The sequence below is a fragment of the Oncorhynchus clarkii genome, chromosome 26 (assembly GCF_045791955.1).
Source record: "Oncorhynchus clarkii lewisi isolate Uvic-CL-2024 chromosome 26, UVic_Ocla_1.0, whole genome shotgun sequence".
NCBI classification, from domain to species: Eukaryota; Metazoa; Chordata; class Actinopteri; order Salmoniformes; family Salmonidae; genus Oncorhynchus; species Oncorhynchus clarkii.
The window spans coordinates 37,124,677-37,151,019 of NC_092172.1; the positions used below are offsets into that span (position 1 = coordinate 37,124,677).

General features: G+C 44.1%; 2 protein-coding genes across 6 annotated transcripts in view; both read right to left on the reverse strand.

Annotated features, from left to right (window-relative positions):
- LOC139384305 (casein kinase I) overlaps nt 1–12,961 on the reverse strand; it is a 45,135-nt gene extending 32,174 nt beyond the window's left edge. For 3 of the 4 annotated variants that reach the window (XM_071128983.1, XM_071128984.1, XM_071128982.1), the window contains exons 1-2: nt 12,753–12,950; nt 282–646 (exon numbers count right to left, since the gene is read on the reverse strand). In XM_071128983.1, the coding sequence (XP_070985084.1) occupies nt 282–456 (175 nt within the window). In that variant the 5' untranslated portion in view covers nt 457–646; nt 12,753–12,950. Of the gene's footprint in view, nt 1–281; nt 647–12,752 lie in introns of all 4 variants that reach the window. The other variant, XM_071128985.1, reaches the window with a different exon arrangement.
- Nucleotides 12,962–13,269: 308 nt separating this feature from the next.
- On the reverse strand, nt 13,270–25,963 carry LOC139384650 (sorting nexin-1-like). Of its 2 annotated transcripts, XM_071129463.1 has the most exons (15): nt 25,829–25,963; nt 23,299–23,458; nt 23,072–23,184; nt 18,448–18,514; nt 17,760–17,803; nt 17,377–17,518; nt 17,139–17,217; nt 16,867–16,942; nt 16,561–16,674; nt 16,205–16,298; nt 15,882–16,087; nt 15,455–15,598; nt 15,269–15,349; nt 15,086–15,157; nt 13,270–14,938 (listed from the first exon to the last, which is right to left on the reverse strand). In XM_071129463.1, exons 1-15 carry the CDS (start codon nt 25,943–25,945, stop codon nt 14,888–14,890), a joined length of 1,560 nt encoding a protein of 519 aa, XP_070985564.1. In that variant the 5' UTR covers nt 25,946–25,963; the 3' UTR covers nt 13,270–14,887. The 2 variants fall into 2 exon arrangements, with proteins under 2 accessions (XP_070985564.1, XP_070985565.1); XM_071129464.1 differs by lacking the exons at nt 23,072–23,184; nt 23,299–23,458; nt 25,829–25,963 and adding an exon at nt 23,024–23,048.
- Between the last annotated feature and the right edge of the window lie 380 nt (nt 25,964–26,343).

Genomic DNA, 26,343 nt, shown 5'->3' on the forward strand with positions numbered 1-26,343 from the left:
ATTTAACCAGGTAAGCTAGTTGAAAACAAGTTCTCATTTGCAACTGCGACCTGGCCAAGATAAACCACGGTAATATACTACTCAGTATCGTGACACTTGGTCTGGTATCGTATTGTAAGTAATACGTTGGTATCATGACAACACTAGTGTCCAACACATCGTATGAAATTATCAACAAAACAAAGAGCAGTTCATGTTATCACATGTAAACCGAGTGTCCTTGGGTGGATCAATATGAAATACAGTCCTACCATTATAAAGATTACATTAACTCCTCTTACCGAGCTTCAGTTCTCCGAAGTTGCCGCAGCCGATCTTCTTGCCCACGCGGAAGTTGGGTCCCACCATGAGAACCCCGGAGGAGGCTGAGGAGCTGGAGGGTCTAGAGTGCCCGCTGCGCCCCTGTGCCACCTTGCTGCTCCTCGCCGGCCGCTCACCCTCTTTTGGATGGTCCATGGCACTGCGGGAACCGCCAGGCGGCTGCTGCTGCTTCGAGGGATCCAGTTAGAGGCCTCGGGCCGTGCCCACCACAGCCCGTCACTGGCACAGGGCCGCTGGCTGCCCCTTCGCCCTCCCTCTACCACTCACTGTGGTGGCTGGCCGATGTGCTCGACATCGGGGTCGGACCAGGGAAGAGATAGGAGACCTAGGGAGCAAGCAGGAAGTAAACACGTTAGGAGAAGTCTCTCAGTACAATGTCATTGAGTGAATGAGGACAATGGTGGTTTAAAGAGGTGATCTATGACTCAGCACTTTGGTTTCACCAGCAGGCCATCAATAAATCTAGACTGACTGTCCTACGAAGCACCTGGCCAATATGGGCTCCCGAGTGGCGCAGTGGTCTAAGGCACTGCATCTCAGTGCTAGAGGCGTCATCACAACCGGCCGTGATTGGGAGTCCCAAAGGGCGGCGCACAATTGGCCCTGCGTCGTTAGGGTTAAGCCGGGGTAGGCAGTCATTGTGAATAAGATTTTCTTCTTAACTGACTTGCCCAGTTAAAAAAAAAAAAACGTAAATAAAATGAAAAATATATCTACTGAGATCCTTTGTCTGGCTGAACAGGACATACTTCAAATCAGAGCATGCTGGACTGTTAGCTACCATGCTTATTAAAGCTAGGAATCCTTACTTGCTACAGCAATGTTTTTAACTTAATGATTTTTACCCATTGATTTGATGACTATAAACGTATAAATGCAGTGTTTAGATCAACTGTCAATACCCATTCAGAACACAAAATAAACATATTATTTTACTGTAAACAAACACCATATAGCCTCAATTTAAATATAATTTTGACATCATGGATGGTCAGGTCTTGCATACATAGCTCTGCCTATGAATTTGAGTTAACATTTCTCTAGGTCCATCCCTAAGCTTTTACCAAAACAGAGGCAGGGTAACACTTTGTTATTGTTATAACTAAGGATTCTAGCCTTAAGGAGACAAATACTATGTTGAGTAGGACAAAGTTGAGCACATGGACTACAGTCAATTTCTTATCATTGTCTACTATAAGAAAGGTGAACAGAACAACATTGTTGTACGTCTCGCTCTACCACCGAAGACTTGCTAGAGAGATACTAACCAACATGAAATGTAGTCAAGAGGTTTGACCCTGGAGACAAAGTGAAAGTCGTGATTTTAATCATCTTAGATTACACCCACTGGCTGTACTCAAGGATGTGGGTAGTGAGATTATTATGTAAACCATTACATAAAGTTGTCTCACAGCAGGGAAACAAAATAACAACTTTACACACAGCCTGGACTTCATCAACACAATGTCTTGCCCATGAGAGTGTGTTAACAGGCCTAATCATTGTAAACCCGATCACACTGTCTTGAGACTGCCTGATTGGCAGTAATGATTTCTTGCTCATTAATTACAATAGCACACCAGTGGTGTGTAACAACTTCATACAATGATCAGTTAGGGGACAAAAGTAGTGAAAACAGATGTAGCCTAGGACTACTTTCAATGGACCTACAAAGCTAGTTCCCTTTCCCAAGAGCCACCAGTGCGTCCTCAACCAAATTATGTTTGCACATCAACTAAATTATGTTTGCACATCGATAACTGCTCAATGTTTTTGTTTTATATCAACACAATGAATCCTGAAAAGCATAGATGATATGCTGAGACATGGAGGCATGGGTGAAGCTGGAGTAGTGTGTGTGTGCACGCTCCGGTGACTCATGTTCAGTTTCTCAAATTCTATCTCAGCGTCAAAGACAGCCAGTCTCTCCCAAGGGCAGCTCCACAGCCTTCCCATTACATAAACCCCCAAAACAGTGCATGACTACAAAACAGGGAGAGCACAGCACAGCAAAGACAGCAGTGGTGTTGGTGAGGTGACAACTTATCCAGTCCCAGCCAGAGGCAATCATTTCCATCTATCTGGCTGCACAACAGTCATGCTGGATCTTGTGTGCATACATGGTTGTATTAGACCTAAATGACTAGTGTTATTGCCTTAGATGAATGAGTGTGCTACTTTTTTCCAGTCCAATAATCAAATTGGAAATTGGCCTTCATGTGTGTTTTTAGGGGGTCGATATTTACTACATGCTGCTCACCTAGTGGTGGGTATAACATTAACTTGCATTAATACTGTCAACTAATAAAAGTTAGATAACAGTGTAGGTTACCTTACTTTAAGTCTATATGGCCGTAGCCATATGTTAAGCCATCTGTGCATTACAACCATTGACTTCAACACAGGATTTCCCACATCCCGGTATCTGAAATACACTTCTGTTGTCATGCACACATGATGCCAAAAAAACATAACATTGATGGCTTTCCTGCTAAGTAGTTTTTTGTTGGCATCATGTGTGTGCATGACACCATCAGAAGTGTTTTTCAGACACCAGGCAGTGGGAAATCCTGTAATAGGAGTATATAGTATATTCTTACTCATAGCCATCAGGCTTTGAATGTGATGATTTATGATTACGCCCATGATACAAATGTTATTGCTCGTTTCCCCAGAAAAGGATAGACAAAAACATTTATTTTCTAACAAAAATAACTCTTTTAAATGGTCCTGAGGTGCAGTTGTCTTAATATCGGTTAATCATTATGTGTAGGCTGTAGTATTGATACTTGTCTGTGGTGATAAAACATTTTTCCAAGTAAAGTACTACTCTACTCTCTGGTAGGCTATACAGTTGAGGTAGCTCAGACAACAGGCCACATTATCTCTCTAGTAGGCTATACAGTTGAGGTAGCTCAGACAACAGGCCACATTATCTCTCTAGTAGGCTATACAGTTGAGGTAGCTCAGACAACAGGCCGCATTATCTCTCTAGTAGGCTATACAGTTGAGGTAGCTCAGACAACAGGCCACATTATCTCTCTAGTAGGCTATACAGTTGAGGTAGCTCAGACAACAGGCTGCACTATCAAACTGAGTGTTTGGGTGTTTAATGATCAAGACTGGTGACAAATAGCTACAATAACACTGCGGCGACAGTGTGTGGACAGGGTTAGCTACAATAACACTGCAGCGACAGGGTGTGGACAGGGTTAGCTACAATAACACTGCAGCGACAGTGTGTGGACAGGGTTAGCTACAATAACACTGCGGCGACAGTGTGTGGACAGGGTTAGCTACAATAATAACACTGCAGCGACAGGGTGTGGACAGGGTTAGCTACAATAACACTGCAGCGACAGTGTGTGGACAGGGTTAGCTACAATAACACTGCAGCGACAGGGTGTGGACAGGGTTAGCTACAATAACACTGCAGCGACAGTGTGTGGACAGGGTTAGCTACAATAACACTGCAGCGACAGTGTGTGGACAGGGTTAGCTACAATAACACTGCGGCGACAGTGTGTGGACAGGGTTAGCTACAATAATAACACTGCAGCGACAGTGTGTGGACAGGGTTAGCTACAATAACACTGCAGCGACAGTGTGTGGACAGGGTTAGCTACAATAATAACACTGCGGCGACAGTGTGTGGACAGGGTTAGCTACAATAACACTGCAGCGACAGTGTGTGGACAGGGTTAGCTACAATAACACTGCGGCGACAGTGTGTGGACAGGGTTAGCTACAATAATAACACTGCAGCGACAGTGTGTGGACAGGGTTAGCTACAACAGGGTTAGCTACAATAACACTGCAGCGACAGTGTGTGGACAGGGTTAGCTACAATAATAACACTGCGGCGACAGTGTGTGGACAGGGTTAGCTACAATAACACTGCGGTGACAGTGTGTGGACAGGGTTAGCTACAATAACACTGCGGTGACAGTGTGTGGACAGGGTTAGCTACAATAATAACACTGCAGCGACAGTGTGTGGACAGGGTTAGCTACAATAACACTGCGGCGACAGTGTGTGGACAGGGTTAGCTACAATAACACTGCGGCGACAGTGTGTGGACAGGGTTAGCTACAATAACACTGCAGCGACAGGGTGTGGACAGGGTTAGCTACAATAATAACACTGCAGCGACAGGGTTAGCTACAATAATAACACTGCGGCGACAGTGTGTGGACAGGGTTAGCTACAATAACACTGCAGCGACAGTGTGTGGACAGGGTTAGCTACAATAACACTGCAGCGACAGTGTGTGGACAGGGTTAGCTACAATAACACTGCGGCGACAGTGTGTGGACAGGGTTAGCTACAATAACACTGCGGCGACAGTGTGTGGACAGGGTTAGCTACAATAACACTGCGGCGACAGTGTGTGGACAGGGTTAGCTACAATAACACTGCGGCGACAGTGTGTGGACAGGGTTAGCTACAATAACACTGCGGCGACAGTGTGTGGACAGGGTTAGCTACAATAACACTGCGGCGACAGTGTGTGGACAGGGTTAGCTACAATAACACTGCGGCGACAGTGTGTGGACAGGGTTATCTACAATAACACTGCAGCGACAGGGTGTGGACAGGGTTAGCTACAATAACACTGCGGTGACAGTGTGTGGACAGGGTTAGCTACAATAACACTGCGGTGACAGGGTGTGGACAGGGTTAGCTACAATAACACTGCAGCGACAGTGTGTGGACAGGGTTATCTACAATAACACTGCAGCGACAGGGTGTGGACAGGGTTAGCTACAATAACACTGCGGTGACAGTGTGTGGACAGGGTTAGCTACAATAACACTGCGGCGACAGTGTGTGGACAGGGTTAGCTACAATAACACTGCGGCGACAGTGTGTGGACAGGGTTAGCTACAATAATAACACTGCAGCGGCAGTGTGTGGACAGGGTTAGCTCCCGACTGTACTCACAGGTACTCACAGGTGTCAAACTCATATGCAGAGCTGAGTATCTGCGGGTTCACTCCTCCCTTGTACTTTATAGATCAACTAGGGTCCCTGATTGGTTAAAAACTCCCCTCACCTTGTCGTCTAGGTCTTATTTGGCCAAATGAAAAGGAACTAACAAAACTAGCAGACACAGTCCTCCATGTACTGAGTTTGACACCCCTGCTCTAAAAAGGAGACATTAACCTTTAGTGGAAAGATCAGATCTGGGGGGGGGGGGGGGGGGCAATAGTAGATTCCCACTGTGGCAGTGCCAGCTAGCAGCTGGTTCTCCCACTGTCTTCTCTCATGCACTGTAGCTTGAGGCAATTTCTCAGCCCCATTGACTTCCTTTCAAAGTTCCCCACACAACAACACAGGCCAACTCAACTTTTCCAAGCAGGCCTTCAAAGAAAACGTGTCGGGACACGGGCTGACCTAATTAGAGTTGTCACGATACCAGTATCGCGATACTAGGAAGTAAAGAAGCAAAGACAGTCCTAATCTTTGGGGGGAAAAAATCTTATGCTGTCACTCAGTCACATTTGTTTATTTTGTAAACTACAAAACACAATATTTTACATAACGTAGGATTTTAAAGGACCATTGAGTTTAAAATCTGGTTTCGTAGTTCTGGAATCGTGACAACACTGTACGGAACAGAGAGAATGTGTTGCATCCTTAAACTCACAATTCATAGTGTGGTCAATTTTTCAGTTTCTGACAATTAACAATAATTTCCAGTAATCGTACACATTTGGTGGAAGGGAGTTCTGTCATGAATAAAAGGATAAAAGAAAGTGGGTTGAGAACAACCCTGGCACCTTGCTGGTCCTGGTGCATCATACAGACCTTGTGGTTAACCTGAGACACTGCACATTGCTGGGCCTGGTGCCTCCTACAGACCTTGTGGTTAACCTGAGACCCTGGCACCTTGCTGGGCCTGGTGCCTCCTACAGACCTTGTGGTTAACCTGAGACACTGCACCTTGCTGGGCCTGGTGCCTCCTACAGACCTTGTGGTTAACCTGAGACCCTGGCACCTTGCTGGGCCTGGTGCCTTCGTATACATCTTGTGGTTAACCAGTGACCCTGGCACCTTGCTGGTCCTGGTGCCTCCTACAGACCTTGTGGTTAACCTGAGACACTGCACCTTGCTGGGCCTGGTGCCTCCTACAGACCTTGTGGTTAACCTGAGACCCTGGCACCTTGCTGGGCCTGGTGCCTCCTATACATCTTGTGGTTAACCAGTGACCCTGGCACCTTGCTGGGCCTGGTGCCTCCTACAGACCTTGTGGTTAACCTGAGACACTGCACCTTGCTGGGCCTGGTGCTTCCTACAGACCTTGTGGTTAACCTGAGACCCTGCACCTTGCTGGGCCTGGTGCCTCCTATACATCTTGTGGTTAACCAGTGACCCTGGCACCTTGCTGGGCCTGGTGCCTCCTATAGGCATTGTGGTTAGCCTGAGACCCTGGCACCACATCACACCTTCTCCTCCATGCTTCACGGTGGGAACCACACACGCAGAGATCATTCGTTCACCTACTATGCGTCTCATAAATACATTGCGGTTGGACCAAATAATTCAAATTTGGACTCGGTCTAATGTCCATTGCTTGTGTTTCTTGGCCCAAGCAAGTCTCTCCTTATTATGTGTCCTTTAGTAGTGGTTTCTTTGCAGCAATTTGACCATGAAGGCCTGATTCACGCAGTCTCCTGAACAGTTGATGTTGAGATGTGTCTGTTACTTTAACTCTGTGAAGCATTTATTTGGGCTGCAATTTCTGAGGTGCAGTTAACTCTTATGAACATATCCTCTGCAGCAGAGGTAACTCTGGGTCTTCCTTTCCTGTGGCGGTCCTAATGAGAGCCAGTTTCATCATAGCGCTGATGGTTTTTGTGACTGCACTTGAAGAAACTTTAAAAGTTTATGAAATTTTTGAGATTGACTATCTCTTAAACTTCTTAGAGATAGGGGGCAGTATTCGGAGGTTTGGATGACTGACCAGCCCAAAGTAAACTGCCTGTTACTCAGGCCCAGAAGCTAGGATATGCATATGCATGGTAGTATTGGATAGAAAACACTAATGTTTCTAAAACTGTTAAAATAATGTCTGTGTGTATAACAGAACTGATTTGGCAGGCGAAACCCAATACTTTTCTATGGGGAAGCCAAATTACTAGGACACAGATTGCAGTTCCTATGGCTTCCACTAGAAGTCAACAGTCTTCAGAACATTTTCAATGTTTTTATTTTTTTTTAAATGAAGAAGTAGTCGTATTGTTTCTAAGTGTCACTCAGGTGGTGTTTTTCGCCGGTATTGAAAATGATTATTTACATTTTAGGGTACCTGAGGTTGGATGAGAAACGTTGTTTGAAATGTTTGGACTAAGTTTACAGGTAACTTAGATCCTTTGTAGGCATGTTGGGCGAGTTGGAACCGGTGCATTTCTGAATCAAACACGCCAAATAAACTGACATTTTTGGGATATAAAGAAGGACTTTATCGAATAAAACAACCATTCATTGTGTAACAGACCTTTGGGATAGCAAAAAGATGAAGATCTTCAAAGGTAAGCGATTTATTTTATAGCCATTTCTGACCTTCGTGATGCATCTGTTTGGTTGGGAAATGTTTTTGATGCTTTTGTATGCGGGGCGCTGTCCTCAGATAATCGCATGGTATGCTTTCGCCGTAAAGCCTTTTTGAAATCTGACAAAGCGGCTGGATTAACAAGAAGTAACTCTTTAAACCGATGGATAACACTTGTATTTTTTATGAATGTTTATTATGACTATTTCTGTATTTTGAATTTGGCGCTCTGCAATTTCACCGTGTGTTGTCGAGGTGGATTGCTAGCAGAACACCTGTGCCAGAAAGGTTAAAGTAATGGACTGTCGTTTCTCTTTGCTTATTTGAGCTGTTCTTGCCATAACATGGACAAGGTCTTTTACCAAATAGGGCTATCTTCTGTATAGGACCCCTACCTTGTCACAACACAAATGATCGGCTCAAACGCATTGAGGATAGAAATTCCACAAATTAACTTTTAACAAGGCACACCTGTTAATTGAAATGCATTCCAGTAATGATGTGCACAACTGAGAGCATCCCATTGGACTGTATCACCACCTGGTACAGCAACTGCACCAACCACAACCGCAAACCTATCCAGAGGGTGGTGTGGTCTGCCCAATGCATTACCGGGGAGAAACTTCCTGCCCTCCTGGACACCTACAGCACCCAATGGCATAGGAAGGCCAAAAAGATCATCAAGGACATCAACCATCCGAGCCACTGCCTATTCACCCCGCTAACATCCAGAAGGCGAGGTCAGTACAGGTGCATCAAAGCTGGGACCGAGAGGCTGAAAAACAGCTTCTATCTCAAGGCCTTCAGACTGCTAAACAGCCATCGTTAGCACATCAGAGGCGGCTTGCCTATACACATAGATCAGGAATCCCTGACCACTGTTAGAAATAGATCACTAGACACTTTAATGTTTCTGTATCTAGCATTACTCATCTCATGTGTATAAACTGCACTCTATGCTAGAGGTCGACCGATTAATCGGAATGGCCGAATAATTAGGGCCGATTTCGGTATTTTTGGGCGGCGATTTCCGATTATTAAAAAAAAAAAGATATATATATATATATATATTTGTATGCCTTTTATTTAACTAGGCAAGTCAGTTAAAGAACACATTTGTATTTTCAATGACTGCCTAGGAACTGTGGGTTAACTGCCTTGTTCTGGGGCAGAACGACAGATTTTCACCTTGTCAGCTCAGGGGTTTCAATCTTGCAACCGCACAGTTAACTAGTCCAACGCTCTAACCATTGCACTCCACAAGTAGCCTGCCTGTTACGCAAATGCAGTAGAAGCCAAGGTAAATTGCTAGCTAGCATTAAACTTATCTTATAAAAAAACAATCATAATCACTAGTTATAACTACTAATCCAGTTTAGCAGGCAATATTAACCAGGTGAAATTGTATAATTTCTCGTGTTCATTGCACGCAGAGTCAGGGTATATGCAACAGTTTGGGCTGCCTGGCTCATTGCGAACTAATTTGCCAGAATTTTACGTAATTATGACATACATTGAAGGTTGTGCAATGGAACAAGAATATTTAGACTTAGGGATGCCACCCGTTAGATAAAATACCGAACGGTTCTGTATTTCACTGAAATAAACATTTTGTTTTCGAAATTATAGTTTCCGGATTCGATCATATTAATGATCAAAGGCTCGTATTTCTGTGTGTTATTATGTTATAAGTAAGTCTGATTTGATAGAGCAGTCTGACTGAGCAGCAGCAGGCCCGTAATCATTCATATAAACAGCACTTCCGTGCGTTTTGCCAGCAGCTCTTCGCAAGCACAACGCTGTTTTTGACTTCAAGCCTATCAGCCTAATGGCTGGTGTAACCAATGTGAAATGGCTAGCTAGTTTGCTGTGTGTGCGCTAATACTGTTTCAAACGTCACTCGCCTTTAGATTTGGAGTAGTTATTCCCCTTGCGCTGCAAGGGCCGCGGCTTTTGTGGAGCGATGGGTAACGATGCTTCTAGTGTGGCTGTTGTCGATGTGTTCCTGGTTCGAGCCCAGGTAGGGGCGAGGAGGGGGACGGAAGCTATACTGTTACACTGGCAATACTATAGTGCCTATAAGAACATCCAATAGTCAAAGGTATATGAAATACAAATGGTATAGCGAGAAATAGTCCTATAAATACTATATTAACTACAACCTAAAACCTCTTACCTTGGAATATTGAAGTCTCATGTTAAAAGGAACCACCAACTTTCATATGTTCTCATGTTCTGAGCAAGGAACTTAAACGTTAGCTTTTTTACATGGCACATATTTTACATGGCACACATTTTTACATGGCACATATGACTTTCTTCTCCAACACTTTGTTTTTGCATTATTTATTTGAGGCTAAATTGATTTTATTGATGTTTTATATTAAGTTAAAATACGTGTTCATTCAGTAGTTGTAATTGTCATTATTACTAATAAATAACCAATAAAAATAGTCCGATTAAATCGGTATCTGCTTTTTTTGGTCCTCCAATAATCGGTATCGACGTTGAAAAATCATAATCGGTCGACCTCTAGTCTATACTAGTCTACGGTATCTTAGTCCAATGCCACTGACATATCTATATATATTCTTAATCCATTCCTTACTTATTTTTTATGTGTATTGGGTATATGTTGTAAAACTTAGATAATACTTGTTAGATATTACTGCACTGTCGGAGCCAGATGCACAAGCATTTTTGCTACACCTGCAATAATCTGCTAAACACGTGTATGTGACCAATACATTTGAAAATGTTGATTTGATACCTCATGAAGCTGGTTGAGAGAATGCCAAAAGATCCACAGATGATGCAATCTATTGCACTCCACAGGTACCCTTTCCCACCTGGACAAAAGGAACATGCTATTAATTGACTACAGCTCAGTGTTCAACACCATAGTACCCTCAAAGCTCATCACTAAGTCCACACCTCCCTCTGCAACTGGATCCTGGACTTCCTGATGGGCCACCTCCAGGTGGTATGGGTAGGTAACAACAAATCTGCCACGCTGATCCTCAACATGGGGGCCCCTCAGGGGTGCGTGCTCAGTGGCCAGGCACGACTTCACCATCATAAAGTTTGCTGACGACAACAGTGGTAGGCCTGATCACCGACAACAATGAGACAGCCTATAGGGAGGAGGTCAGAGACCTGTCTGTGCCAGGACAACAACCTCTCCCTCAAAGTGATCAAGACTAAGGAGATGATTGTGGACTACAGGAAAAGGAGGACCGAGCATTCCACCATTCTCATCAGCAGGGCTGTAGTAGCTCAGGTTGAGAGGTTCAAGTTACTTGGTGTCCGCATCACCAACAAATTACCATGATCCAAACACACCAAGACAGTCGTGAAGAGGGCATGACAAAGCCTATTCCCCCTCAGGAGCCTGAAAAGATTTGGCAAGGGTCCTCAGATCCTCAAAAAGTTATACAGCTGCACCATCGAGAGCATCCTGGTTGCATCACTGCCTGGTATGGCAACTGCCGGCCTCCGACCGCAAGGCACTACAGCGGGTCGTGCGTACGGCCCAGTACATCACTGGGGCCAAGCTTCCTGCCACCCAGTACCTCTATACCAAGCGGGGTCAGAGGAAGGTCCAAAGAAAGTGTCAAAGACTCCAGCCTCAATTACCTCGACTAATCGGTGCCCCTGCATATTGGCTCTGTACCGGTACCCCCTGTATATAGTCTCACTACTGTTATTTCACTGCTGCTCTTTAACTATTTGTTATAAATTTTTTAGGTAATTATTTTCTTAAAACTGCATTGTTGGTTAAGGGCTTGTAAATAAGCATTTCACTGTAAGGTCTGTCGTATACGGTGCATGAGACAAATCAAATTTGAAGCTGTCATCAAGGCAAAGGGTGGCTGCTTTGAAGAATCTCAAATATATTTTGATTTGTTTAACACTTTTTTGGTTACTACATGATTCCATCTGTGTTACTTCATAGTTGTGACGTCTTCACTATTATTATACTATGTAGAAAATAGAAAAAATAAAGAAAAACCCTTGAATGAGTAGGTGTGTCCAAACTTGACTGGTACTGTATGTCCATATATACTGTAAAATAACGCCATATTATATTATATACACGTCAATATATTTCGTCTCAGATAGCCAGATTAACATCAAATGAGTAATCATTCTACTGTAGGTCTAATCTTTTTCGCCCAAAAAATAATGGCTATATCTTGGCCTACACAATTTAATAACAAGACATAACGTTACCTAGCTAACAGGGACAATACTGATTTAACGTTAACTGCAGAGATGCTTTTCCACAAGCTAAAACACGATGCCAGCAGCGACGTTTGTTATTATAGGCTTCTTCCATAGACAAAAGATACTTCCTGACAATGTGGACATATCGATTAGCTAGCCACCTACAGTAACGTTAGATGTGTAAATTGACCTTAGCTTGCTAGTTACTTAGCTTTCACACACTGAGCCAACGATGGGAATGTTTATAACGTTAGCTAGCTAGATAGATAGCGTTTATTTGGTCAAAAGCAACCACCACTTTTAGCAGCAACCACAATTTTATCCAACCATAACTTTCATATATCCAGCCAACAGCTAGTTAGCTAACGTTAGGTTATACAAAACAAACTGAATTGGATGAAAAAGCAATAACGTAACTTGCTTGGATACGTTAGCTAGCTAGCAGGCCAATTAATAGCGCCATTTATTTAATTGGTATTTAGCTATAGCAGCCTCATTGACATGGAACTACATTTATTTCAGGGGGAACGTAATTTCGGTTAACCCAAATTAGGTGGAACGAGGAAATGGAAAATAGCTAACGTTCGCTAGTAGTTATCGTCATTAGCAACGAGGCTAGCTATCATCATGCAAACAACCACCGACTTACTTTAGCTGTGGTACTCCTGCTGTTGATTCGGACGCCTCTTGCGATTCACCTAAGTGTTCAAGTGTATTTAATTCGATCAAATATAAATATTGTATAATTATCAGTCAATAGAGACAGACAAGCAACCCTTTCATTATTTTTCTTCTTCTTGCTATCTCGCTGTTCGTGAAAGGTTGACGTTCTCCGGAAGTACAGGCAGTCGCACCATTGAGCTTTGAACGACACACCCGCTTGCGTCAACACTTCCAGGTTGCACAGGGCTCGATACATTTTTTGGGGGGGACCCAAATTTAAATAAATGTTTTAAAATAATGGTGATTAATTGAGTATATGACTTCAAATTTTCTAACTCAATGGTTTTAACAATGCAATGATACAAGCTCAGTTATTTAAAATGTATATTATGTGGATAGAATGTTTGAAACCATGCACCAAATAACCTCCATATGATATTCCCTGTCCTACATTTTTGGATACTGATAACATTTTATGGACTAAAAAACTGCCTCAAACATTAAACGAAGTTCAGTCAATCATCTTTATTACTCACTTCTATAGAATTTTCAGGAATATCTTATCTAAATGCGAGTGGTTACAAAAATAAAGCACATCTTGAGGAAAAAGAACAGACACTCATATAAATGTTGGGTAAGAAAACTAAAGGAGTCAACATTTGTTATCACTTTGCTTTCATCATCATTACACACTGCTAGTCAGTGCTGGATTTGGGTATAACCCCAACCGGAACTGATTAGCGGCACCTCATTTTCTACTGCTCTAGTTCCTGCACCTTATATAGAATATTTAGTTCAAAAGTATTATGGACTTCCTGCACCTTAACAGTACCAGCACACAAAATGAGTACTGACACCTATTTCAGTCCAAGTCAAGCACTGTTGCTAGTTTATCAAAATTGTGAGGAAACTTGATCAGTGGTTTAAAGTACTGAAGAAAAAAAATACTTGGGTATGTGTACATTACATTCCTATTTATATTTGACTACTTTTACTCCACCACATTCCTAAAGATATGTACTACTCCCATACATTTACCCCAACACCCAAAATAAGACTGTGGCACATAATTCTATTCTGCCTCAGCATTTTGAATGCTGAGGCAGGATAGAATTATGTGCCACAGTCTGTCAGTAAATAAATAAAAAACAAGAAAATCGTGCCGTCTGGTTTGCTTAATATAAGGAATTTTATGTATAGCATTGACTTTTACTTTGTACTTTTACTCAAGTATGAACATTTAGTACTTCTTCAAGTACTTCTAGTACTTCTTCTTCAAGGGTGACGGTTGCTTGAGTAATTTTTCATTGACTTATCTTTACTTTTACTCAAGTAGGACGATTTAGTACTTTTTCCAACACTGAACATGACACATTTCACAATCACATTGAATTCAATGAGGCTACATGTTTGAACACAGCTGTAAAAATATACTGATGGTCAGTTCAGAAAGACTGTTGTTGATCATAATTATTTGAGGTTACAGATGTATATCAACTGATGATCAAACAATGGTGAACACGCACAAAGACACAGACAGGTACACTCATCTGATGGGTCACCATAAACATACACTCCATGCTTCCATTATTTTGTCCCTTCACTGTAGGTCTGTAAATGCACAAATTGAGGACCGTTGGTATTAGTCCGTCTATCAGTTTGAATGAGCTCTCTAGTCAAAGTGGTATTTCACACGACACACACAATTTACTACATTCCCCTATGCGTTTGTGCATCCAAAAGTTATTTCATGAGCTTTTGTAAACAGTTATGAACTGCCCTCTACTGTAAACGGAAGTACCTCAAAATGTGAACACTTTAGGATTGTTAAGTCAAACTCTTCCTATCCGAGTAAGGGTGGCCCAAGAACACGGAGTAAAACATATCCCACTTACATGTTTACATAGAAAAGCTATACTGTCAAATTCATCTCTGTTGAATCGATACATTGTGCCGATGTAGAGCATACTGAAAAGCTGAAAAATAAATCACTAATGCTAAAATAATATGGATGAGATGTAGAGTAGTTGTCCCCTCTGTTGCATTGTCTTCTGGATACATAGTCAGGAGGTAAAGTGTTCAAAAAGGCAGTCGTTCTCTTCCTAACGTCCTCAAGCCTCATCATGCTATCGCTTTTGCTTCAGGCAGGAATGCTTCCCAGAACTTTACGTGCTAGATCCAAGAGGGAGAAAAGTGAAAAGAGAGCACATCAATATGATGGAGTATAAAGGCCAACATTTCAAGCAAACAGTTACATGAAAACACACACATTTGAAGAGATTTAAAAAAATAAATACAAATGAAAAGAGTACAGATTACCCGCTGTTGAGACTGTAGAAGAGACTCCAGATATTTCACTATCTGGCTTTTGAAGTCCTTGGACTTCTCTTTCTGTTAGATGGAGGGGAAGAAAATAACTGTCAGGTAGATTTTCTCATGCAAAACTATCCTGAATACGGTAGCACGATGTTGCTCCAATGCAAAAAAATAAATAGCCTTTACCTCAAACCTGAGGAATTCCTTACGAACGGTTACAGAGATCCTGTCAAAATCCCTCTCGTACTGAGTGACTTTACCCTCCCACTGTGAAAGAAATGAGGGGAATAAGGAGAGTTTAATGTGGAACTAGAAGTCAAAGCAATACCATCTCCCTTTAAGCATGCATTAACACAGTGCTGGCTCCTGTACCTCAGTGATCTCCTCTTTGGCCTGTTGTAGTTTGTCAGGCTTGTTGGCCCACAGAAGCTTTGCCTCAACCTCCCTCTTCTTCTGCAGGGTGCTCTGAGCCTCCTGCCAGCGCTGCCACGTTTTCATGCGCTGCTCAAAACAGCCCTGAGGACAACATAACGAGAATTCCCAAATTAAGCGCACAGCACGAGTTCAGGCCAAAATCTGCACCACATCAATTTCACATCGAGGGCACACAGATTCTAGCTAGTAGCTACCCAGTTTAGCACCAAAGATAGCAACGTTTGCACTAATCTTCCATTGACATTTTGGATTTACTCATCCAGTTAATGTAGTCGTAGCGTTCTATTTAAAATTCAGGCCATAGAATGAAGTTTCCGTACCCTGACGGCCCCTAGTAGGCGGATGTAGAATGAAGTTTCCGTACCCTGACGGCCCCTAGTAGGCGGATGTAGTCGGCCAGCAGCTCGGCCAAGATGAAGAAGTCGCTGGCCGCCTGCTCCTGGTGTAGCGTCTCCATCTTGTCCTCCACCTCGGCCAGTTGGGAGAGGGCCCGGGACAGAGCTGTGTTGTCCTCCGAGTTGCCCAGCATGGCCATGCTCTTGGCGAACACTGCTGTGTTCCCGCAGAGCTCTGACGAAACAACAGATATACCAGGGTCACAAATAAAAAAAAAGAAGGTCTGCTTGACAGCTCCAATCTTATCAAAAGGGTTTTAAAGCAGACATCTCTTTTTTCTGTGAATCTCACCCTTTCTGTGGTTGACCAGGGAGTCCACCACCGCATGGAGTTTCCTCAGCTGCAGCTCCTCGCTCTCCACCTCCTGCAGTTTGTTGTCAAACCACTGGAACACAAAGCAACGTGGGAGGTACGATCAGGCAACCAATCTACATCAATTAAACTAATTTGAATGACAAAGGGGACGTGTCGACCCAAAGCTTTACAGAGGCATACGCATCCCGTTTAGCAGACAGTAAAGAAAAATATCATATTTTTACAGAAAAAAAAAATGCAAAAGCTCCAACATTAATTTAGATAACTGACTTTACTGCTATGATTTCTTGTTTGGCATTTGAGTAAATCAACCAGAACAGTGATTGTCTTACAGCATCCGAGTCACTGATCTTGATGGTCATCTTACTGACAGCATCTGATGCTCTGTTGATCATCTTCAGGAAGCCAGCTCCACTCAGTGTGTGTGTACCCACCGCCCTAGGCAGCTGACAGACACACACACGCACGCAGACACACACGCACGCAGACACACACGCACGCAGACACACACGCACGCAGACACACACGCACGCAGACACACACGCACGCAGACGCACGCACGCAGACAGTGAACAAATTAATGCATGATTCCAGTAGTCTGTGACAGTATTGACAGCTAATGACTTTAGAGCACCTACCTCGTCTCTTTCCAGGAACTCTCTGACATCAGGGTCTTGTAACAGGGACGGGTGACACACTACTCTCTGCAGGTACCTAGAAAATCCCACAAATATCAACGGGCTAGACTACAGGGAGGAAACAATGCAATGCCTGCCATAGCAATGAAGATACAGCAATACATTCTTAACAAAAGCAAAGGAATATGACAAATATCAACAGGCTAATATAAAACACAATCTGAACACAATCTGAGTACAATAATGGTAAAAGGTGCTTCTTCAGGTTCTACCTCTCCAGAGCCGCTCTCCTCCTCTCCACAAAGTCAGCCGAGGAAGAGTCATCCTTTCCCACCTTCACTTTGGTCATCCCTAGGGAGTCAAGACATGGTGTTACTAGTGTCTTTCTGTATTTCATGTGCCGTGATCAGTACCCTGCACCTGTGAAATCTACCGGGTTTGCATACTATGCCTGCAACCCGGTTTTTGAAACTGGCTGGCAGACATGAACTGACAAATGTAGTTCCTTACCCACAACGCTCTTCTCTGGTGGTGGAGGGATGATACAGCCGTTCAGGGAGTGCTTCACCGACAGCTTCTCATACAGCCCAAGGAAATCACTGAACCTCCTCCACACCGAGAATGTCCTGTTCCTGAACATGGGTAATGTAGTCTAGGGGGTGGAATTAGTGAGGCTTAGTATCAGTTTGCGCAAGACAAAATCACAAGTTCTGATTTCATAGAGGACTGGCAGAAGTAGGCCTACTCAACACAAGCAGAGTAATTCCTTCAAATTGTTCATGGTCACAGTGCAAAGCATAGAAAAATGGTTTGGGAACACTACTATATACATGACCAAAACCAAAACGAGTTGTTTAAGAAGTCCTGATTTTGCTGCTGCAGAAGTTACATACCCGAGTGGACACCTTGTAGGCCATGTAAGCGTTCATGCCATCTCCTAAAAGGGAAAATCAAATTGTCAGGTTACAGAGGTTGACACATAGTTTAGTTTACAATATGAAATCCGAGAGACGGGAAAATGACACACAAACTGTAAAAAAAATATATTTTAAAACAGGCATATCCTGGCTACAACCCTCCAGGACCAAGCGTGAACAACATTTAAAAACTAAACTGAGGTAAAGACGTTTCAAGGATCTGGTCCTGGTCCGTATTGAGCTCACGGCATCTTGTGTATCCATGCTGTTCTGGCTCTTGTCGTAGCTAGCTAGCATGCCTGTCGGCTTCTGTGATGCTTTGATATTCCATCTTCTGTTGTCTTTGTTGTGTTCTTCCCATTCAAATTGACAAAAACAAAACTCTCAACTTGCCATGTGTAGCTAAAGCTATAGTTAGTTCTTGCTATATTGATAGCCAATATTAGACTCCTAACCCTCAAAGTTGCTTGGACAAGCAAGAAAACACTCCCTCACCCAGCGATGCCGTCTTGGCTTCCTACTTTAAAAACTCAACTCAATTGAGAGGAAGATGAGATAATTACATCATAGCTTCCATTGATTCAACCACAATACACACGTCCAATGCTTCTAAAATGGTTGCCAAACATCAGTTCAAAGATAGTGAGCAAAAAATATTCCTTACCAATTTTCTCTGGATTGGTGACAGCAACCTCCATGTCAAAGCTGTCCTCATCTTTTTCCTCTTCCAACTGAATTGGTGGAAATGAGCTGGTGAACAACAAGACTTCGGGAAACTGCACTTACATTTACTGTTATTATTCTCTCTCTTTTGCTGCATATGATGAAAACATTTGGGGTTTTGCTAGTCTCATAAGGTCAGCAGTGTTCCCTATCCCCTATATCGGTCTTTTGAGGGCTGATAATAATTACGTTATGGCATAATGGCCCTCCAAAGCAACGAACAGCAGACAACAACATATTACATTAAACTAAACTGTGGAGGAATTTGTTAGGCATGTCCTGTTGTAGCCTACCTGCTCTATAGACCTGGGTTGTGTTGCTGATGTCCTGTTGTAGCCTACCTGCTCCATAGACCTGGGTTGTGTTGCTGATGTCCTGTTGTAGCCTACCTGCTCCATAGACCTGGGTTGTGTTGCTGATGTCCTGTTGTAGCCTACCTGCTCTATAGACCTGGGTTGTGTTGCTGATGTCCTGTTGTAGCCTACCTGCTCTATAGACCTGGGTTGTGTTGCTGATGTCCTGTTGTAGCCTACCATAGACCTGGGTTGTGTTGCTGATGTCCTGTTGTAGCCTACCATAGACCTGGGTTGTGTTGCTGATGTCCTGTTGTAGCCTACCTGCTCCATAGACCTGGGTTGTGTTGCTGATGTCCTGTTGTAGCCTACCTGCTCCATAGACCTGGGTTGTGTTGCTGATGTCCTGTTGTAGCCTACCTGCTCCATAGACCTGGGTTGTGTTGCTGATGTCCTGTTGTAGCCTACCTGCTCCATAGACCTGGGTTGTGTTGCTGATGTCCTGTTGTAGCCTACCTGCTCTATAGACCTGGGTTGTGTTGCTGATGTCCTGTTGTAGCCTACCTGCTCCATAGACCTGGGTTGTGTTGCTGATGTCCTGTTATAGCCTACCTGCTCCATAGACCTGGGTTGTGTTGCTGATGTCCTGTTGTAGCCTACCTGCTCCATAGACCTGGGTTGTGTTGCTGATGTCCTGTTGTAGCCTACCTGCTCCATAGACCTGGGTTGTGTTGCTGATGTCCTGTTGTAGCCTACCTGCTCCATAGACCTGGGTTGTGTTGCTGATGTCCTGTTATAGCCTACCTGCTCCATAGACCTGGGTTGTGTTGCTGATGTCCTGTTATAGCCTACCTGCTCCATAGACCTGGGTTGTGTTGCTGATGTCCTGTTGTAGCCTACCTGCTCCATAGACCTGGGTTGTGTTGCTGATGTCCTGTTGTAGCCTACCTGCTCCATAGACCTGGGTTGTGTTGCTGATGTCCTGTTGTAGCCTACCTGCTCCATAGACCTGGGTTGTGTTGCTGATGTCCTGTTGTAGCCTACCTGCTCCATAGACCTGGGTTGTGTTGCTGATGTCCTGTTGTAGCCTACCTGCTCCATAGACCTGGGTTGTGTTGCTGATGTCCTGTTGTAGCCTACCTGCTCCATAGACCTGGGTTGTGTTGCTGATGTCCTGTTGTAGCCTACCTGCTCCATAGACCTGGGTTGTGTTGCTGATGTCCTGTTGTAGCCTACCTGCTCCATAGACCTGGGTTGTGTTGCTGATGTCCTGTTGTAGCCTACCTGCTCCATAGACCTGGGTTGTGTTGCTGATGTCCTGTTGTAGCCTACCTGCTCCATAGACCTGGGTTGTGTTGCTGATGTCCTGTTGTAGCCTACCTGCTCCATAGACCTGGGTTGTGTTGCTGATGTCCTGTTGTAGCCTACCTGCTCCATAGACCTGGGTTGTGTTGCTGATGTCCTGTTGTAGCCTACCTGCTCCATAGACTTGGGTTGTGTTGCTGATGTCCTGTTGTAGCCTACCATAGACCTGGGTTGTGTTGCTGATGTCCTGTTATAGCCTACCTGCTCCATAGACCTGGGTTGTGTTGCTGATGTCCTGTTGTAGCCTACCTGCTCCATAGACCTGGGTTGTGTTGCTGATGTCCTGTTGTAGCCTACCTGCTCCATAGACCTGGGTTGTGTTGCTGATGTCCTGTTGTAGCCTACCTGCTCCATAGACCTGGGTTGTGTTGCTGATGTCCTGTTGTAGCCTACCTGCTCCATAGACCTGGGTTGTGTTGCTGATGTCCTGTTGTAGCCTACCTGCTCCATAGACCTGGGTTGTGTTGCTGATGTCCTGTTGTAGCCTACCTGCTCCATAGACCTGGGTTGTGTTGCTGATGTCCTGTTGTAGCCTACCTGCTCCATAGACCTGGGTTGTGTTGCTGATGTCCTGTTGTAGCCTACCTGCTCCATAGACCTGGGTTGTGTTGCTGATGTCCTGTTGTAGCCTACCTGCTCCATAGACCTGGGTTGTGTTGCTGATGTCCTGTTGTAGCCTACCTGCTCCATAGACCTGGGTTGTGTTGCTGATGTCCTGTTGTAGCCTACCTGCTCCATAGACCTGGGTTGTGTTGCTGATGTCCTGTTGTAGCCTACCTGCTCCATAGATCTGGGTTGTGTTGCTGATGTCCTGTTGTAGCCTACCTGCTCCATAGACCTGGGTTGTGTTGCTGATGTCCTGTTGTAGCCTACCTGCTCCATAGACCTGGGTTGTGTTGCTGATGTCCTGTTGTAGCCTACCTGCTCCATAGACCTGGGTTGTGTTGCTGATGTCCTGTTGTAGCCTACCTGCTCCATAGACCTGGGTTGTGTTGCTGATGTCCTGTTGTAGCCTACCTGCTCCATAGACCTGGGTTGTGTTGCTGATGTCCTGTTGTAGCCTACCTGCTCCATAGACCTGGGTTGTGTTGCTGATGTCCTGTTGTAGCCTACCTGCTCCATAGACCTGGGTTGTGTTGCTGATGTCCTGTTGTAGCCTACCTGCTCTATAGACCTGGGTTGTGTTGCTGATGTCCTGTTGTAGCCTACCTGCTCCATAGACCTGGGTTGTGTTGCTGATGTCCTGTTGTAGCCTACCATAGACCTGGGTTGTGTTGCTGATGTCCTGTTGTAGCCTACCTGCTCCATAGACCTGGGTTGTGTTGCTGATGTCCTGTTGTAGCCTACCATAGACCTGGGTTGTGTTGCTGATGTCCTGTTATAGCCTACCTGCTCCATAGACCTGGGTTGTGTTGCTGATGTCCTGTTGTAGCCTACCTGCTCCATAGACCTGGGTTGTGTTGCTGATGTCCTGTTGTAGCCTACCTGCTCCATAGACCTGGGTTGTGTTGCTGATGTCCTGTTGTAGCCTACCTGCTCCATAGACCTGGGTTGTGTTGCTGATGTCCTGTTGTAGCCTACCTGCTCCATAGACCTGGGTTGTGTTGCTGATGTCCTGTTGTAGCCTACCTGCTCCATAGACCTGGGTTGTGTTGCTGATGTCCTGTTGTAGCCTACCTGCTCCATAGACCTGGGTTGTGTTGCTGATGTCCTGTTGTAGCCTACCTGCTCCATAGACCTGGGTTGTGTTGCTGATGTCCTGTTGTAGCCTACCTGCTCCATAGACCTGGGTTGTGTTGCTGATGTCCTGTTGTAGCCTACCTGCTCCATAGACCTGGGTTGTGTTGCTGATGTCCTGTTGTAGCCTACCTGCTCCATAGACCTGGGTTGTGTTGCTGATGTCCTGTTGTAGCCTACCTGCTCCATAGACCTGGGTTGTGTTGCTGATGTCCTGTTGTAGCCTACCTGCTCCATAGACCTGGGTTGTGTTGCTGATGTCCTGTTGTAGCCTACCTGCTCCATAGACCTGGGTTGTGTTGCTGATGTCCTGTTGTAGCCTACCTGCTCCATAGACCTGGGTTGTGTTGCTGATGTCCTGTTGTAGCCTACCTGCTCCATAGACCTGGGTTGTGTTGCTGATGTCCTGTTGTAGCCTACCTGCTCCATAGACCTGGGTTGTGTTGCTGATGTCCTGTTGTAGCCTACCTGCTCCATAGACCTGGGTTGTGTTGCTGATGTCCTGTTGTAGCCTACCTGCTCCATAGACCTGGGTTGTGTTGCTGATGTCCTGTTGTAGCCTACCTGCTCCATAGACCTGGGTTGTGTTGCTGATGTCCTGTTGTAGCCTACCATAGACCTGGGTTGTGTTGCTGATGTCCTGTTATAGCCTACCTGCTCCATAGACCTGGGTTGTGTTGCTGATGTCCTGTTGTAGCCTACCATAGACCTGGGTTGTGTTGCTGATGTCCTGTTATAGCCTACCTGCTCCATAGACCTGGGTTGTGTTGCTGATGTCCTGTTGTAGCCTACCTGCTCCATAGACTTGGGTTGTGTTGCTGATGTCCTGTTGTAGCCTACCATAGACCTGGGTTGTGTTGCTGATGTCCTGTTATAGCCTACCTGCTCCATAGACCTGGGTTGTGTTGCTGATGTCCTGTTGTAGCCTACCTGCTCCATAGACCTGGGTTGTGTTGCTGATGTCCTGTTGTAGCCTACCTGCTCTATAGACCTGGGTTGTGTTGCTGATGTCCTGTTGTAGCCTACCTGCTCCATAGACCTGGGTTGTGTTGCTGATGTCCTGTTGTAGCCTACCTGCTCTATAGACCTGGGTTGTGTTGCTGATGTCCTGTTGTAGCCTACCTGCTCCATAGACTCAGGTTGTGTTGCTGATGTCCTGTTGTAGCCTACCTGCTCCATAGACTCAGGTTGTGTTGCTGATAGTGTAAGTGACGGGGTGAATTCAGCTCCAGAGGACTTGGCTGTGGTGCTGGGGTTCTCCATGGACAGCTCCACCGAGACCTCTGAGGGGACGGAGGGGCAACATATAACATAGGCAAGGACGTCACAGGGAGATGAACCAATTCTGCTTTTCAGTCTAGTAGGGGTAATAATAAAAGGGGAAAATGATAACATACCTGCAAATAGATCATTCTCATTGTCTGAATGGACACCGTTGGACTTAGAGGTTGTGATGGAACTGTTGACAGCGGTGCTAGTTTCTGCTTCACTGAAGAGGTCAGCTGGTTCTTCACCATTGGCTGTGTCAGGCTGAAAGGCCTCTGCAACAGGGTTGCTCTGAAGGGTAATACAAAAATATCAATAAAGAGGACAGCACTTAGAATTGAGGGTATTAAAACAGGTCACTAACCTTTCACATACAAGGAGTGGACTTGGGTTATCAGTGAAAAGGGGCCAGGTCAGTTGATTGTGACAAAGGCAATTATAAAAAATTAAAAAAAATGTAACTTCATATTAATCTCCAGCTCGACATCAACATATGAAAATGGTGCATTTGTGTTTTGAAGTTAAAGAGATCGGAAGATGTGTTTTTTGACTCAAAAACATATAAACCCACCATGATCACATGTTGATGTTGGGGGTGTTGGAGATGATGAATTTAGTGTTGGAAAATAGTGAATTGTCCCTTTAGTTATGTATTACATTGCTGTATTACAATGATGCAACAGAATACATGGGCCTACATAGCCACATGTCCATTACTATCAAACTCATTTTCGTCCAAAAATGAAGGTGGGGGTAACTGGTCAAGTGTAGACTGATGTCCACTATGGGATTTGAAGACAATTTCTCATCTTTTCCTTTATTTGGGTGGAAACAAGTGTATGTCCAACTGAAGTTAGATATATATATATTAGTAGAACTAGCTAGCCAACGTGCAGTGAAGTTGTAAAAATAGAACCGATTTAACAAGCTAGTTAGTTACATTATCAGATGCCCCGGTCCTGGACAAGAGTGAGGTCAACCATTGCCCAGATGTGGCTAATTCTGTTTGGATTTTAGCCCCTTGGCTAGCTACACCTGTGTGAAGCTAGCCACACTAAGGATTAGCAACAATCGTGGAATTTGCGGTTCAAAATAAAAGTGCCCCATTAAAAGAGATTCAAACAAATACAAATAGTGGAATAATGCCATATTTGGCCTAGTTAATGGTCGGATGTTATACAGATTCAAGACAATAATTAGTTAATTTGACCCAAAGCAATACAAATCAATTGAAATCGCACTGTGGATGTATTAGACTTTAGAAATGCATTTGTGGCATACTTATATGCACTGTACAGCCTAACCTAAGGATGTTGCACCCATGAAATAGGGTATCAGCCTATTGAGTGACACTCACAGAACACAACTGTGTAGCGTTTACACACATATTAGCGTTCTGTGAATGTCACGGAGTAGGCTGATCCTCCATTTCATGGGTGCAACATCCATAGGTTAGCCTGTACATAGTCTCTACGAATCCGAGCGTGGCAGACTCTTCTCTCATCTCTAACATGTAGGCTCACTTTTTGTGAACAGTCATAAGCCAAGTCAGAACGTTGAATACATTTAATTTAAACATACTTTACCTGATTTCCTCCTTATATAGGCGGTAATCCGAGACAGACTATCCACAGAGTAGTGTTATTAACCCGACTTTCAGTACGCTGGTCTGTATATCGGTTTGTATTTCTGTTTTTTATTTCCAATACTGACGCAATTCGCATGACTTGGACAATATATCAACAATGGCCGAGTTTAACCGAAGCATAGACAGGACCATGTTCGATTACATTCGGCTATTGTTTAGATATTGTGCATCACGTGAAATGCTAAGGAGATGGAAAATACAAGTGACAGAATTGACAGGTGCTGGAAAAAGTTGTGGAAATCAAATGTCCACAGTAAATAATTGTTTACTTGACTTTTTGCTGCGCCGGTAGGTTCTGCACGGACAACCGGTAAAGTAACCTCATATCATTTTATTCAACATTTTAGCTTGCATAGATTTGCATATTTTTTTTTACAGCGATTTCTTTCAGACGGATTATCCATGGAATAACCATGGTAACTGTGATGTTTAGGCAAGGCTGTAGAATGAAATATAAGTATGCCCACAATGCAATTCTAGTCTAATACATCCACAGTGCGATGTCAACTGATTTTTACTTTTTGTGTCAAAACTAATTATTGTCTTTTGTTGAATGTGTAAGAACATTCCTACATTGTTTAGCATTATATAGCTAGTCCAAATGTAGCACGTTTCCACTATTTGTATCACTTTTATTTTGAAAGCGAACCGAAAATTCCACTATTATGGTTAATCCTTTTTGTGACTAGCTTCACACAGGTATATATCTAGGCTGGAGTGCAGCGCTTAATAAATTAGTAATTGTGAGTGAGTGCAGCTTGCTGACTGCAATCAAAAAACAAAAGGAGTTAACGTCAGTAAGCTATCTAATGGATTGTACCAGAATGGAGACTTGAAGAGTTGTGCTTGACAGGTAGTTAGCTAATGTTAGCCTAGCTAGCTGGCTAAACTCCGTTCTGTAGTGTACAGGGCTACTAGCTTAGTTAACATTAGCATGCTATGGAATGGTGTACAGATCAGGTTTCAGTCAGGACAAGCTGTAGCTGGTATCATCTGATATGCCTAGTGCTTACATTGCCAACGAATATATCCTCCCCTTCGTCACTGTCTTCATCTGCCATTTCGGAAAGTGGGTCTTGGTTCTCTGCTCCAGGGAGAGGAGGGGGATTCCGCCGTGAGCTAGCCGCCATGTCTGTGATGATACGTTTCTAAACGGAAGTTGACAAGTGCAAAGTACTGTCTGGAGCGACACCTGCTGGTGATTAAACGGCAACGCGTTTAGGAACGTCACAGACCTCTATTCTTTCTATTGTACTGTGTGACCAACTGTAAATGGTGCTGGAAATAGCAATATAATGAAGCACCTTTGTATAAAAAATCTAGCCTATATAATGTATTTCAACCGCCATTCTGTATTATATGTGATGTTTTTTAATTACCATGTGGCGCCAGGTGTTAGGTTAGGCATGGGTTAAAGTGGCTTGGTCAGAGTTTTTAAAAATACACCTCTACCTTCTCCTTGAATTAATAATGAATCACTAATTTGGACAGATGAAAGCGAGGGTCCTTATACCCTTCACTAATCCAG

What these genes read in the sequence shown, in the direction of transcription:
- LOC139384650 (XM_071129463.1), bottom strand. Translation starts at nt 25,945, where the DNA reads ATGGCGGCTAGCTCACGGCGGAATCCCCCTCCTCTCCCTGGAGCAGAG. An exon ending in AGATCAGTGACTCGGATGCT is followed by an intron (nt 16,299 to 16,560) that starts GTAAGACAATCA and finishes TTTGTGTTCCAG; the next exon opens with TGGTTTGACAACAAACTGCA. An exon ending in GCCTACTAGGGGCCGTCAGG is followed by an intron (nt 15,599 to 15,881) that starts GTACGGAAACTT and finishes TGTTGTCCTCAG; the next exon opens with GGCTGTTTTGAGCAGCGCAT.